The 14,134-nt window shown below is 40.7% G+C and overlaps 1 protein-coding gene across 19 annotated transcripts in view; it reads left to right on the forward strand.

Moving 5' to 3' along the window:
- NEK10 (NIMA related kinase 10) overlaps nucleotides 1-14,134 on the forward strand; it is a 251,860-nt gene that overhangs the window by 36,383 nt on the left and 201,343 nt on the right. For all 19 annotated transcript variants that reach the window (XM_063637016.1, XM_055285235.2, XM_063637000.1 and 16 more), the window contains one exon: nucleotides 10,585-10,669. In XM_063637016.1, coding sequence (XP_063493086.1) covers nucleotides 10,585-10,669 — 85 coding nt within the window. The remainder of the gene's footprint in view (nucleotides 1-10,584; nucleotides 10,670-14,134) is intronic.

Below are 14,134 nucleotides of genomic sequence, written 5' to 3' on the forward strand. Positions count from 1 at the left end.
GTGACGTCATTTGTCTGTAGTAGAGTTTGATTTCATTTCCAGCTCGTCTGCCTGAACGGGAAAGTACAAAGGGCATTGGTATCCAAGACCAGGTTGTTATGAGCTGTGTAGGGAAGTTGTCAAAACATTATCATATTCTCTACTTAATTGACCTCTTATAAAATTGACCTCTATTCAGATATCTCTTGTGTATATCTGCTTTTCTGGGATTTCTCTTTGTTAGTCCATTCCTTGCTGACATGAAGATTCTGTATTACAAGGCAAATATTATTTGTTTGTGAAACAAACTTGCAAATCTGGCTGAAGTTGTAGAGTTTTATGAAGTTATTGAAAGTGATGGAGCTGAGCTGGTGGAATATGACAAATAAGGCTCAGGCAGAAATAGGTCACCTGACAATGAAGGAAGAGAGTGTTAACAAGGAAAATGATGAAGGTAGTTTGGAAAAACAGAATAAGAGAGGATTTTGGGAAAAAATAATGAATCCTTCCAATATATTCACAAAAATAAACCTCTTTTTCTTGCAAAATCAAAAATAAAGAAAGAATTGGATCATGTTATGTGAATATTTTTTCAGAAAAAGTGTTCCAAAAATGTCAGCAGAACTTATTCTTGCTTTGCTCTAGTTACCAGGGCAATGTTGCAGTATAACTTAAATTTTGTTAAATGTAAAATAAAATACATCTTGGTTTCCTAATTTATTTTTTAAGATGTTGTTTCAATCTTTCCTCCTGCTCTTTAATATGAAATTTGGTGTTATTTTGAAGTGGGTTTACTTAACTGGCCTCGTTCTGGTACTGTCGTTCTAGAATAACCAGGATATACCTCTTCCTTTGCCTGTAACTTTTGTATAGGTAAGCTTGTCTAAGGTACTCATTCTAGTTGGAATGAGTTGGAAGAAACCATTTAGTATGACCTTATTTGTAAAAAAATTAATTTACTTTTCTGAAAAGAATAAGTTAGTATCCTTATTATTTTATACCCCAGTTTCCTGAGATATCTGCTACAAATTTGAAGAATTTTGGAAATGAGTCTGTAGGAAGTCTAGATGAGAAATGTTTGCATAATGTATAAGAGAAAACTTGTTGAATTAGGAGAAAACATCACAATGTTATTAGAAATTATCATAAAAATTATTCTGAGAACATCATAGATACTTATAGCCAAGAGGATTAATATAGTTATTTGTTTAGCTGTCAGACAATTTGTTATCAATGTCCACTCCAGGACCTAGATCATGAAGCAAGTGACTCTTTTCCTTTTGAGCTTTACCTGGTCCTCAGCATTGATTATCCAGACTCCATCACAGAGGGAGGTTAGATGAGAGGACCAGAAGTTAGGATACAGGGAGAATCTCTTCAGTGTTTTGAATAAATTCTTGAAATAGATGAAGCTAATGAAGAGATGCTTTTTCTGTGAATTTATCTCTTCAGCCAGTACAGAGGCCAATAGAGACCTTTGAAGGTTCCTTACTGCCTAAGAAAGGAGAATCCTGGTCACCTTGGGAAAGCCTGTCAGATAGTTCAGAACATCCCTAGAGATAGAGCTTCAATTTAGCACCATAAACTGGGCACAGATAAAGTTTCATTAAGGTCTCAAAATCTTAGGTTTGTGTCTTTTTTTTTTTTTTTTTTTTTTGAGACAGAGTCTTGCTTTGTCACCCAGGCTGGAGTGCAGTGGCCTGATCTCAGCTCACTGCAACCTCTACTTCCCGAGTTTAAGCGATTCTCTCTGCCTCAGCCTCCCGAGTAGCTGGGATTACAGGTGCCTGCTACCACGACCGGCTAATTTTTGTATTTTTTAGTAGAGACGGGGTTTCACCATGTTGGCCAGACTGGTCTTGAACTCCTGACCTCAGGTGATCCGCCTGCTTCGGCCTCCCAAAGTGCTGGGATTACAGGTGTGAGCCACTGCATCCAGCCAGGTTTGTGTCTTTATGTATTAAAAAATGTTATAACAGCCTATTCCTTAGTTGGTTCACATAGTTCTCTGAGATCTTGTTCCTTCTTGGCCTCATCTCTTTATTCTGTCCAGTGTCTTTCCTGGACTCATTGAGGTCAGAGTGAAATTTCTGTTCCTTTGAAAGTTATTCTTTTTGTCACCTCTGATCCTTTGACCGTGGTATTCCTCTGCCTGAAGCACTCTGTCTCCACCTCTTTATAGTCTTTTATCCCCTGCTCAAGCCATTGACACTGGTTTTGTTAGGGGAACATTGAGGCTAAGATTGTTCATTTGGAATTTCTTTTCATTAAATTATTTTGATTGCTTTAAAAATTTTGGAAAACACAGAAAATTATAAAAACATGAGAGTTTACTATTTATACCACCCTTGGAAACAGCTATATTAACTTTTGCTATATTTCCTTCTAATCTTTTAACAGTTTTATGTTGTTTTCCTTCACTTATCTGATAGATTATTACGCACATACAAAACTACATTCTGCTCTCACCCAGAGTAGAACTTTTTAAACAGACTGGATCATTGTTTGAGAATGAAATTTGTCTTTTTTTTCTCTCTTTTACTCGAAGCTTCACAACCTTAAACATAGACATGAAGCAAATAAGCTTTAACAACCTAAGATCTCATGTAGTCCTCAAGCAAATGATGATTTCCCTTCTTCGCATCACCTAACTTGGAGCAAATATCTAGCTCTTATATTATTATTTCTCATGCAATATTATCTAGGGTATTTTAGGTAAATGTGTACACACATGTACACACACACACAGGCATAGTCAGCCCTCGATATCCAAAGGATCTGCATCATCAGATTCAACCAACTGCAGATTAAAAAATATTCAGGAAAAACAATAAAAAACACAACAATAAAAAATATTTACATAGCATTTACATTATATTAAGTATTATGAGTAATCTAAGATGATTTATAGTACATGTGAGAATATATTTAGGTTCTGTGGATTTTGGTAACCATGGGGGTCCTGGAACTCCTGAGGATACCAAGGGATGACTATATATACCAAAAAGGTCATGAAATAATTGTAGAGGTAGAATGGACTCTGAAGAAAACCTTCTTAAGCCTCATTTGATAGATGTGGGAGATGAGCAGGTAAGGTCCAAGGTCCTGAGACAAAGCCATGGCTGGTACTCTTTTCTCTTATGCCTCATGGATTCCCTTGTTCTTTACTAGTCAATGCACATTTAAAATTTGTTTTAGGTATGCACCAGGGAAAAGTATCACTTTGGTAACCAGACTTACTGCTTCTTGTGTAGCTCATTCACTTGGCTGTCAATAGGCATGAAATGAAAATGTTCCTACCTTCCTAGGAAAGAACTGGTTGTTCCTTGGCTACAGGTAACCACCAGAACCAGTTTTAAACCTGGCCAAATCAATAAATGACAGTTTCTCATGAGTACACGAGTTTCTGAGAGCCGGGCAGTAACTGACAGTCACATTCTGGGAGCTGCATTTCCACAGCTAAAAATCAACCAATCCCCAAACAGCCTTGTGAAACCTGGCCTTTCCTAAATTTTCCTATCCACTTTGCTCCAAGAAATGGGGCCTTCTAAGTACACTGTCTGTATTAGTCTGTTTTCACATCGCTAATAAAGACATACTCGAGACTGGGTAATTTATACAGGAAAAGAGTTTAATGGGCTTACAGTTCCATGTGGCTGGGGAGGCCTCACAATCATGGCAGAAGGCAAGGAGGAGCAATTCATGTCTTACATGGATGGCAGCAGGCAAAAAGAGCTTGTGCAGGGAAACTCCCATTTTTAAAACCATCAGATCTCATGAGACTTATTCACTATCATAAGAACAGCACAGGAAAGACCTGCCCCCATGACTAAATACCTCCCACCAGGTCCCTCCCACATGTGGGAATTCAAGATGAGATTTGGGTGGGGACACAGCCAAACCATATCACTCTCCTTTGCTGTAAATTCATCTTTTGTTATACTATTGATTTGTGGGCTCTTCCTTCTTTAAGCATCTCAAAGTTAAGATGTTTAAAACAGTACTTTTGAGTTTTCTCACTCAATGTGTGAGAATGCCTCAGTTTTAGTCTTCCCCATCGGCTAGTCGAAACCCCCATCATCTCTTGCTTGGACCATTGCAGTAGGCTAACAGGGCTCCCTGCTTTTGATGCTTGGTTCTTCATACTCTGTTCTCAACATTGAATTTAGAAGGATTTTTTCAAAATCTCCTTCCGATTATGTCAATCCTCTGCCCAGAGCCTTCCAGTGACTTCCCTGAATAGAAAATCCAAAGGCCCTGTTCTTATTTTACAAGGCTGTTAAAGCTCTGGCTTCTCCTGTCTCTCTCACCCCAATCGCTATTGCTCTATCTTTGCTCAGTCTGCTCCAGCCCCACTGGCTTCCTTGCTATTCTTTGCAGATTACAGTATTCCTGCCTCAGGGACTATGCTGTTCTGACTACTGTTCTAACTACTCTGCTGTTCTGACCTAGACATCCATATGGATCAATCCCTCAAAGAATTCAGATGCTAATCTTACCAAAGAACTGTTCTGTGACTGTCCTAGAATAGAATGCCCAGTACTCGTTAAATCATTAACCTTGATTATTTTCCACTGGCCACCACTTGATATGCATTTTTATTTGTTTTTGTGATCAGAATGTAAGCTCCATGAGTACAAGTGCATGGGTTTTTCCTCTGCTGTACTCCTGGGCTTATAACAGTACTTGGCTGATGACAGGTGATGAGTATATATTAAATATTTGAAAACATTCTGAAATTTTCATTAATTATGTAGAAGAAATACCTCTAAGAATGCATTTATATCCTGATTTTAGGGGCCAACATGATCCATTTGATGGGTTTCTGATTGGGTGTACATTTCATGCTAGATTTAATAGGTGACACAGAGAAAGAACAAAGACCTATTAAGAATAACAAAATAAGTCAGTGAGAATTCCCTAAATAATCATTTAGGATGGATTTCTTCACATATATTCTTTTTTTTTAAGTTTTGCATAGATGTGAATTTTGGTTTTTCAGCTCTCCAAAAAAATGGGACTCTTATGAATTTGAGGTGATATTTGTTTTGAAATAGGCTTGAATTCCTCTATTTTTAATGAGTCAAAGATGTCAGGTTGTTTTGGTTTGTCTTGTGTGTTAATGAAAACAGTACTACAACATGAAAAGGGCTGTGACATGAAAGAGACAGAGTGTGCTACAAATGACGGTCAATGTTGTCACTTCTGCCGTTTGCATCAGTTCCTGGGTTCAGTTAACCCTGCTTCATTATAATAGCACAGCTTCGTGGACTGACTTTTTACTTGGAACCCTCACATCACATATTTGTTTCTCTTACTGTGTAAGAAGTTGAAACCCTGTCTACTCTTTCTCTCTTCAAATAATGTGTCTCCAGTGCTTTTCCTTCTTTTTATATTGATGGCAGAAGATGGCACCTGATGCTGACAGCAGAATGGCAGGTGGTCATGGACAGGGGTGGCGGGAGCTCATCACGCTGCCATGTATTAATAGTCCTGTGAAAACAGTGGCATAAGTTCAGTCATAAGAGGGGACAAATATTTGCCCGCTCATGAATTTGCTTCTGTGTGGCTGCTATATTGAGACATGGCCTCTAGAGAAATACTATCTTTGCAGACAGGTTTTTCAGGGCTGCCCCCATGCCACTCTACTGAATGCTACTGTTCCCATATTAAACATATCTGCAGAGTCACTTTCTTTTCAGCCATCCCTGTTAGACTCAGGTGGAGGGGAGGGATGGCAAGAGCACTGGAATGGGAGTCTGGCACCTGGCTCTATTACTTATTGTGTAGCTGTGGGCCAGACACTCAGCTCCTCCAGGCCACAATTGCTGAGTCAGTAAAATAAAGGTGCCTGTCTTTATAATCTGTCACTATTATTCACTGTAATTCTCTGGTTGCACTAAGCTGTGTGTTTCCTAGTCCCTCAGCTCTTGGCAAACAGATATATAAATATATAGTCTTACAGAGCATGCAATTCTCCTTGAACACCAGCACTTCATCCCATGTGCCCCATCCTTGCAGTGGGTTAAGGGCTGAGAGCCAAGGAAGGAACAACTGCTCTTTCAGAGGTCAGCGCAAAGAGAGGAGAAGCCAGAGGACTCAGACACCAGGAATTCTATTTACATTTACAGCAGCAGAGGCCACGTAGAAATATTAATAGCTTTGGGCTTCAGTTACCAAATTGCAAAACAAAACAAAACAAAAATGCCATTTGGTTGAAACAGAAATTTCAACTCTGAGATTTTTCTGGAACTCTTCATTTATATACACTTCTTTATTAGTTAAAAAAAAACTATTCTGGAATTTTTGTTCTTTTCTTTTTCCTGGGAGGTGGGAAGGAAACAAACTTTTTATATTTATATTAATATGAAAAATCACTGGAAAAGTCATGAAATTTCCTCATGATGATTGTATATGGCTACTGGTAAAAATACCAACTGTACACATATTTGTAGCATGAATCATCTCTTAAAATGCCCCATGGCTTTTCCTTTAAATAATGAAAAGTAATTAGCATTCAACGTCACTAGGTTGCTAGCAGCTGTTGCAACCTGATCATTATTTCTGTTAGATCTTTGGGATGTAGTATGTTTGCCCTATAATTCAGGCTGCATGCTATCTTTAGCTAACCCAACACCTGGAAGAGAAACTTGTCATGTGCCCTCTTCCTAATTATAAAGATTAAAGATATCCTCTCTGTATTAGGAGCTTTAGAATAACCATATTTTTAATAAGTGCCCCCATAGATGATTATTTTGAATTCAAAATGTATTTCAAATTTGGTTTATTTTTCCCAATGCAGGTTATGTCCGATCTGAATTCAGGATGAACCCATAGTACATCCTGGATGTGGCCTTGGATAATTCTGCCTGGCTGGCAGTTTTGGGATTGGTTGAATCCTGACTCTATTTTCAGAGGAAAATGGGCTTTGACACCTTGGCAAAAAGGGGTCACTGACAGGGTGCTTGGGCCAGAGGAGGGGCCAAGGTGTTGATGGCAACTGTGGTGGGCAGCATAGCTGCCAAGAGTCTTGGTGATGGGAGGAAGAGTAATCCTCAGCCAGTGAAATTCTTTGGACATCTTACTCAACATCTCTCCACAGAGCCAGGCCTTATTGGGGGACTGTAATCTATAATGAGCACTCAGGAATATAAGGCTTTGGGAAGAGCCTACCTATCAACCTCCTTCCCATGAAGTCAGTCTTTGTAGATGGAAGGAATGGTGAGTGGCTTGGGGTGGAGTGTGAGTGGGGTGGGGTGGGGAGTAGCACCTCTAGTGGCAGTCACTACAAATGTTCATCCTAACTTTGAGGAAGGTGGTTCTCATTCACTCAGGTTTGAGACGTGCAGGTTTAGGGGCAGAGTTGAATTTCTCAGGATCGTAGAGGAGACAAAGTTGAACTGTACCCAGAGGCAGAGGATCAGTGTGGGACAGGCCAGGCAATGGATGGCTTGGGTCCACAGCTCAAGTAATTGCTCTGTTTGACAAGGGGGCAGATCTTTATTCTTGCTGGATACACAATCAGCTCAGCTGTGGAGGTGGGAGATGTGGGAGAAGTTATGTAGATTCTAGTCTAGAATAGCTTCCATTATCTCCCTCACTTTTTCTTGGCTGAGTATGAAATAGAAGATGCTTTGTGTTTTAGGCTTTTGTTAACGTGTGCACCAAGCACCACTATGGAACTAGCTTGCAGGGCAATGTGAGCAAGTGTCACCTGGCCAGGACCACCTTCTGTTTCCAAGTTCCAGTACATGGCAGCACTCAGTCTCTCTTTCTCACCTCAGGAGTTCAGTCTGTGCTGTGTTGGCCACTTCTGCACAACATACATGGTGGTTAGAACAACTGCAGGTGACTGGCCTCATATCATGGAGAACATCTTTCAAATTCTTTATGAGGTTCCAGTGTTGAAAAGCCACAAAAGGCTTTCATGGGAAGCACCTTAGGCACTGGACCTTGGCCCAGCCATGTAATGAGAAGGTCAGCATGACTGGGAGGGAGTGAACAAGGGGCAGTGGAAAGACATGAGGCCAGAGGTGTAATGGGGAGGCCAGGCCCTGGAGGGCCTATGAGTCATGGTATGGACTTTGGTTTTTATTCTGAATGAGATGGGGTCTATTGGAGGATTTGGGCTGAGGAGTGACATGAATGGACTTGTGTTTGTAAAGAATCATATTGGCAGATGTGAGAGAGTAAAGGAAGGGGCAAAGCTGGAAGCAAAGATGCCAGATAGAAGGCTTTTGCAATGGTTCAAGCAAAAGATGATGGTGGCTTGATCCCGGGTGGTGGTGGAGGAGATAGTGAGAAATGGATAGGTTGTGGAGGCAGATATTTTAAAGGTAGAGCAGACAGGATTTGCTGAGGAATTGGCAAAGAATGTGAGAGAAATAGAGGAGGCAAGAAGAACACCAAGGGTTTCTAGATGACTGGAAGAATCAGGCTTGAGGGGGGGTTCATGAAGTCAATTTCAGACATGCTAACTATCAAACTGAGATTCAGGAAGCCATGGGTTCTAGTTTCAGTCTGGGCTCTGTTGCTCCAACTCTTTGGGTACAAGTATCCTCAACAATTGATGTGAAATGCACCTTGCATTGTGCACATTCTATGGCCTATGAAGCAACATTGGGAGCGGACTGAAAAGCTTTAACATTTTGACTGCATTTACTACTAGCTATAACTGGATGTGGGACAGCTGAGCGACAAAATAGAAATTGTTCACAGTGGCCCAGCAGGGTCAGGAAGGGATGTGGGTGTCACCAAAGAGCATAGACTATCCCTACCCTGACTTCCTACTTCTAAGCTAACCTCAGCTTCTGAGCTCATAGAGGCATGTCAGTGGAGGGATTGTCTTGACTGATGTGCTCCCTTAGGTTTAAATCTAAATGAGAGGTGCCTAAAATGAGACCAATATGTGCTTACCTTTACCACACTGGTTTAAATCAGAGAATTGGTCATCCATGTGTATTTGAGTAGCTGGTGGGTGCAAGGCCTTGTGACCACCTCTGAATTTGATTAGTGTCTGGCTTCTTTCAAAAACATTGCAAAATTGAAATTGTCCTTATTTTAAAGACCTTTGAAGGATGCAACTAAATCATTCTTTGCTAAAGAAACATACTTTTTGAAAGCCTCTCAAAAGGTAGTTGAGTGAATACTTGCAGCATTTGATGGCATTGAAGTGATACTTTTAAGTTAAATAGTTCTTTAGAAATCTGATGATGGTATTTTGGATATTGGCTATATTCAGTATTCGAAGCAAAAATCCAGGTTTTTTTTTTTTTCCCTCTGAACAGACCTGTGGCAAATACACCTTCAATTTCTGTCATAATATGACTTCTCCAGTGACTGTGACTTTGATTTCAAAGGGTTCTGCTGAATCTCACTATAGAACTGTAGGGTAATATTGGTGCTTTGCCCAGAATCCTCCCGTTCTCACCCTTTTGGTTTTGGCACCTTCTTTTCCAACAACACTTGCACCAACCACCCTCAGGTTCCTTGAGTCTGCCTTGCCTTCAGGCACAGAGAGCCAGTGGGAGTGTCTGGGAATGTTCCATCAGTCCCTCCTGCGGCTGTTAGCGAATGGCAACAGCTTCAGTAGTATAGAAAAGCCCAGTGCCCTTGCCTCAGTATGGGACAACTCTGAGCAGTAACTTACATTCCAGAGCCCCACTGATTGGGTTGAGGGGAGATTTTGGCTGATGTGATACCCTTGCTTGGATTTCTCCTCTTCCCTTTCCTGTTTCTCCCACTCTCTTACTGGCCTCTCTTGAGAGCATGCTTTCAATCATTAATTTGCATACACTAATCTTCATCTCAGGGTCTGCTTCTGGGGAAACTAATCTAAAAAAATACTTTATCCCTGTTTCCCAAACTGAGCACCAAACTGCCTCAGGGCTGCAGAGAACTCCCAGGGGACACTGTGAGATATTTTCAATTTTCTAAAAAACAAAACCAAAAACACCCTCAGTGCTACTCAACATCCATCAGATACAGCATGAACAACTGAAGGCAGTTTATGATTTCAATGTTAGGTAGTCCTGCCTTCCTTTAGCTGATTGGCATACCTTTCAGAAGCTGAGTTTTCAGTGGTTGCTATGATAAAAAAACAAGTACTCTATGAAAGGGGGAAGAGAAAACAAAGATGGTGAAGTCCAGACTGATTCCCAAGATTGAGAAGTTGTTTTGTTTCCACTAATGCACACACCCCCATTAATAAGTAAGTGTGGTTATGAAAATAATCTTTTGATGTAATGTATTATTTTTTCAAATGGATACCAATTTGTTACGGCATAAATTCTTACCAAGTTGGACCTACCTAAATTTTGGAATATTTAGCTCTTTCTTTTGATCTTAGGTACTATGAAATATTACTGAGTCAGTAAGGATGGTGGCATGAACCAAATACGTTTGGGGGGCCTCTCCTCCACACTGATAGTTTAAATGTGTTTTGAATTAAAATGGGTCAAGTGTTCAAGTACCAAATAACAGTCCCCAGTGCAAATTAACTAAGTGCTTCGTGTGTTCTTTATACTCCTTCATAGCCTTGCATTTTTATGAATTGTCACACTGGGGTTTTAAACGTGAACATGTTCTCTTGTTTTCTTCTTTCAGAGAGTGGGTTAATCGAGCCCCATCTATTCATTTTCTGAGAGTGTTAATCTGTCTGAGGCTACTGATGAGGGATCCATGTTATCAGGTTGGTTGGATAAATACAATTATTTTTTTTACTTGTTATAAAGTCGTAATAAAAGACTGATGGGCTTTTCTTTGAAGTAGTCCATGTATACTTTTTGTTTTCTCTCTCACAACTCAATAGCTTCCATATATGGGGAATGTCTCATCTACTATTTAAAAAGATTTGAGAGGAGCGCTTTAATGGGGACCAAAAATTTGTATATTTCTGTTGTATTACTTACGGGATTAAGTGGATTGAACTTTTTGGTCCATGTTTTTCTTTGCTATCTGGCATTTTAAACCATTTACCATTCAAGAAGGTATACACTTGGCCACATCTTCAAACATGTTCAAGGCCAAGCAGCTCCCTAGGTCAAAGTCAGCAGTGATGAGTGGTGGCCTGCTCATGTGGCTGAGAGGCAGCCAGTGGAGCTTTACTAGCTGCTCCAGGGTCAATCTCTTCCCAACCTCTAGAGTCAAATTTGAGTTAGAGGTGAGCAAGGAGCCTCCCGCTTATCCCAAAGGAGGGCACTGAGGTCAAGAATCTTTTCCTGGCCGGGTGCGGTGGCTCACGCCTATAATCCTAGCACTCTGGGAGGCCAAGGCGGGTGGATCACTTGAGGTCAGGAGTTCGAGACCAGCCTGGCCAACATGGTGAAACCCCATCTCTACTATGAATACAAAAATATTAGCCGGACATGGTGGCGCGTGCCTATAGTCCCAGCTACTCAGGAGGCTGAGGAGGGAAAATTGCTTAAACCTGGGAGGTGGAGGTTGCAGTGAGCCAAGATTGGACCACTGCACTCCAGCCTGGGTGACAGAGCGAGACTCTGTCTAAAAAAAAATAAAGAATCTTTTCCTTCTTTCCGTAGTTAGTTTGATGTGCCACCTCTGGGTTTTTTTTTTTTTTTTTTTTTTTTTTTTTTTTTTTTTTTTTTTTTTGGGAGACAGAGTTTTTCTCTTGTTGCCCAGGCTGGAGTGCAATGGCATGGTCTCGGCTCACTGCAACCCCCACCTCCCAGTTTCAAGCGATTCTCCTGCCTCAGGCTCCCAAGTAGTTGGGATTATCAGCATGCACCACCATGCCTGGCTAATTTTTGTATTTTTAGTAGAGATGGGGTTTCACCATGTTGTCCAGGCTGGTCTCAAACCCCTGACCTCAGGTGATCCACCTGCCTCTACCTCCCAAAGTGCTGGGACTACAGGCATGAACTACCATGCCTGGCCTCTGTTTTTAGTGCCTCTCAAACTTTAATGTGCATGGGAATCACCTGGACATCTTGTACATGCAGAATCTGACTCAGTAGGTATAAACAAGATTCTTCATTTCTAACAAATTTCCCAGGGATGCTATTGCTACTAGTTCACGGCCCATACTTTGAGTAGCGAAGACATAGTGCTCTAGCTGTGAGGCTCTAAAGAAAAGCTTACTTAACACTTTTTTTTTTTAACTGAAAAAGTATCTCCTTTTATGCCCTGTCCTCATAAGCTACTAGGAAGCTCACACCTTTAATTCCGAACTCGATTTTATTGATGAATTGTTATTTAACTCAGAATATGTTTCCTTTATGTGCCAAGTTTGGAAAAGTAACCATTTCCTGTTTTACAGGGAAGCCCAAGGCCATCCCAGTGAGAGCTGTCTTATTTTCTCTTTGTTGTTTGAAATATTTGGGTTATCCTGCAACTCTACTTCCCTCATATTTCAGAAGTAACCATCTTTTCCATATTTGGCATTTGAGAAAGTATTTTGGTACCAACCAGCCACAGAGCCTGCTCTGATTGGACTCTTCTGGGATTCATGGGCACTACACATCTTTCGATTAGAAGAGTCGTCCTCTTCCTCATACTGTATTCTAAACTGGCCTTGTGCTATTGTAATTTAGCTAACCACAGCCCTTTGGATATGTGAGCCAGGGCATCCTTGAAATGGCTTTCTGTCCTTGTTGCTCACAGTTTTCTGCGTAGGTAAGCCTCCTTACTTTCCTGTGACCAACCATACAGAACTGTGTGTTCCATGCATTTCTGAGCTGCTTTTTGCAATTCTCTTTGGGTCATGTATAAATGAGCATAGGCCATAAGTTTCCTTTTGCCTGGATCAGTCTTATTATGCGCTTACTGTTCCCACTTAATTATTCATAGCACCGTCTTTTATTCCCCAATGTGTCTCAGTTTAGATGAAAACATTATATGTGTAATATTAATAAAGTTTTCCAGGAGGAAGGTCCGGTTAATCTGACTTGAACTAGCAAATATTTGTCCTAGAGATGTTCTGTTTGTTCAGAAAAACTGTTGATAAGAGTGTCTTACTCTGCTGATCTCCCATCTAAAGTTCTGCCTTTCTTAATCTCATTCTGGGTGGATTGAACAGGGTTGATTGTACTGCCCTCTGAAGGAAAAAATTCAGAGACAACTTTATGAGATTTTGTGACCAAGACACATATTAAATGAATATTGTCCTGCTGGCCAGCCTTTCCATAGAAGGGAATTATCTCTGAGTCTGTCCTCCCTGGCACTCTTTCCACACAGAAGACCACGTGCTCAGGCAGTTGTTTAACATCTTGAGGTGCCAAGAATTGTTGGCTGAAGTCACAAAGCTATGCTGGGATTTACTACAACTTGCGACTTAACGCCAGTGACTCTCAGCATGCCTTTTTCATGGGTATCTGTTCGTTTCCTCTCTTGTTCAGTCAGTACCGCAGGGTCCATAGCGGCTCTTCCAAGCCATCTTCACTTTTCTCAACCAAACCCTCTCCTGCCCCCATTATTCTCATCAAATTATATCATCCTCTGTTTTACAGGGAAGCCCAAGGCCATCCCAGTGGGAGCTATCTTATTTTCTCTTTGTTGTTTGAAATATTTGGGTTATCCTGCAACTCTACTTCCTTCATATTTCAGAAGTAATATTCCTCCCCCTGGCCAAGGCTTACCCTTCTACCTGCTCTCTTTCTATTTTTCCTTATCATAAAAATGTTCTTCTCTTGACCCATCTATTCCTTCAAGTCCTCCTCCTACTTTTATACTATATTTTTTGAAAGGTCAGGCTATGTCTCCTGAATCCAGTTCCTTTCCACCAGGACTGATGTATTGCATAACTTGCACATTGAATTCTATGTACAAGGTTCTCTCTGGAAGTCATTTAAATAGACCACACTGGGCCATGCTGCAGTCCTCATTCCTCGACTCAGAGGTTGCAAACTAGTGGCTTGTAGACTGGATCTTTCCTGCCGGTACAGTTTCCATTATATGTTTAGTGAATGTTCCAGCCAGGAAAGACTGGAAGGAATGATAGAGAAGCCATTTTGAAGATATAATTGTTTAGAGTTTTTCAGAATTAAAGGAAGACATGTATTGAGGTTTTGAGATGTCAGTTACAGCTGGAGTCCCAAGCAGGATAAAGATAAATGTTCACCTGGATTCATTATAGTGAAGCCATAGCACATTGCTTATCAAAGATAAAGAGAAAACCTTAAAAGATCCTGAATTGCAA

Source organism: Symphalangus syndactylus, chromosome 1 (genome assembly GCF_028878055.3).
Source record: "Symphalangus syndactylus isolate Jambi chromosome 1, NHGRI_mSymSyn1-v2.1_pri, whole genome shotgun sequence".
NCBI classification, from domain to species: domain Eukaryota; kingdom Metazoa; phylum Chordata; class Mammalia; order Primates; family Hylobatidae; genus Symphalangus; species Symphalangus syndactylus.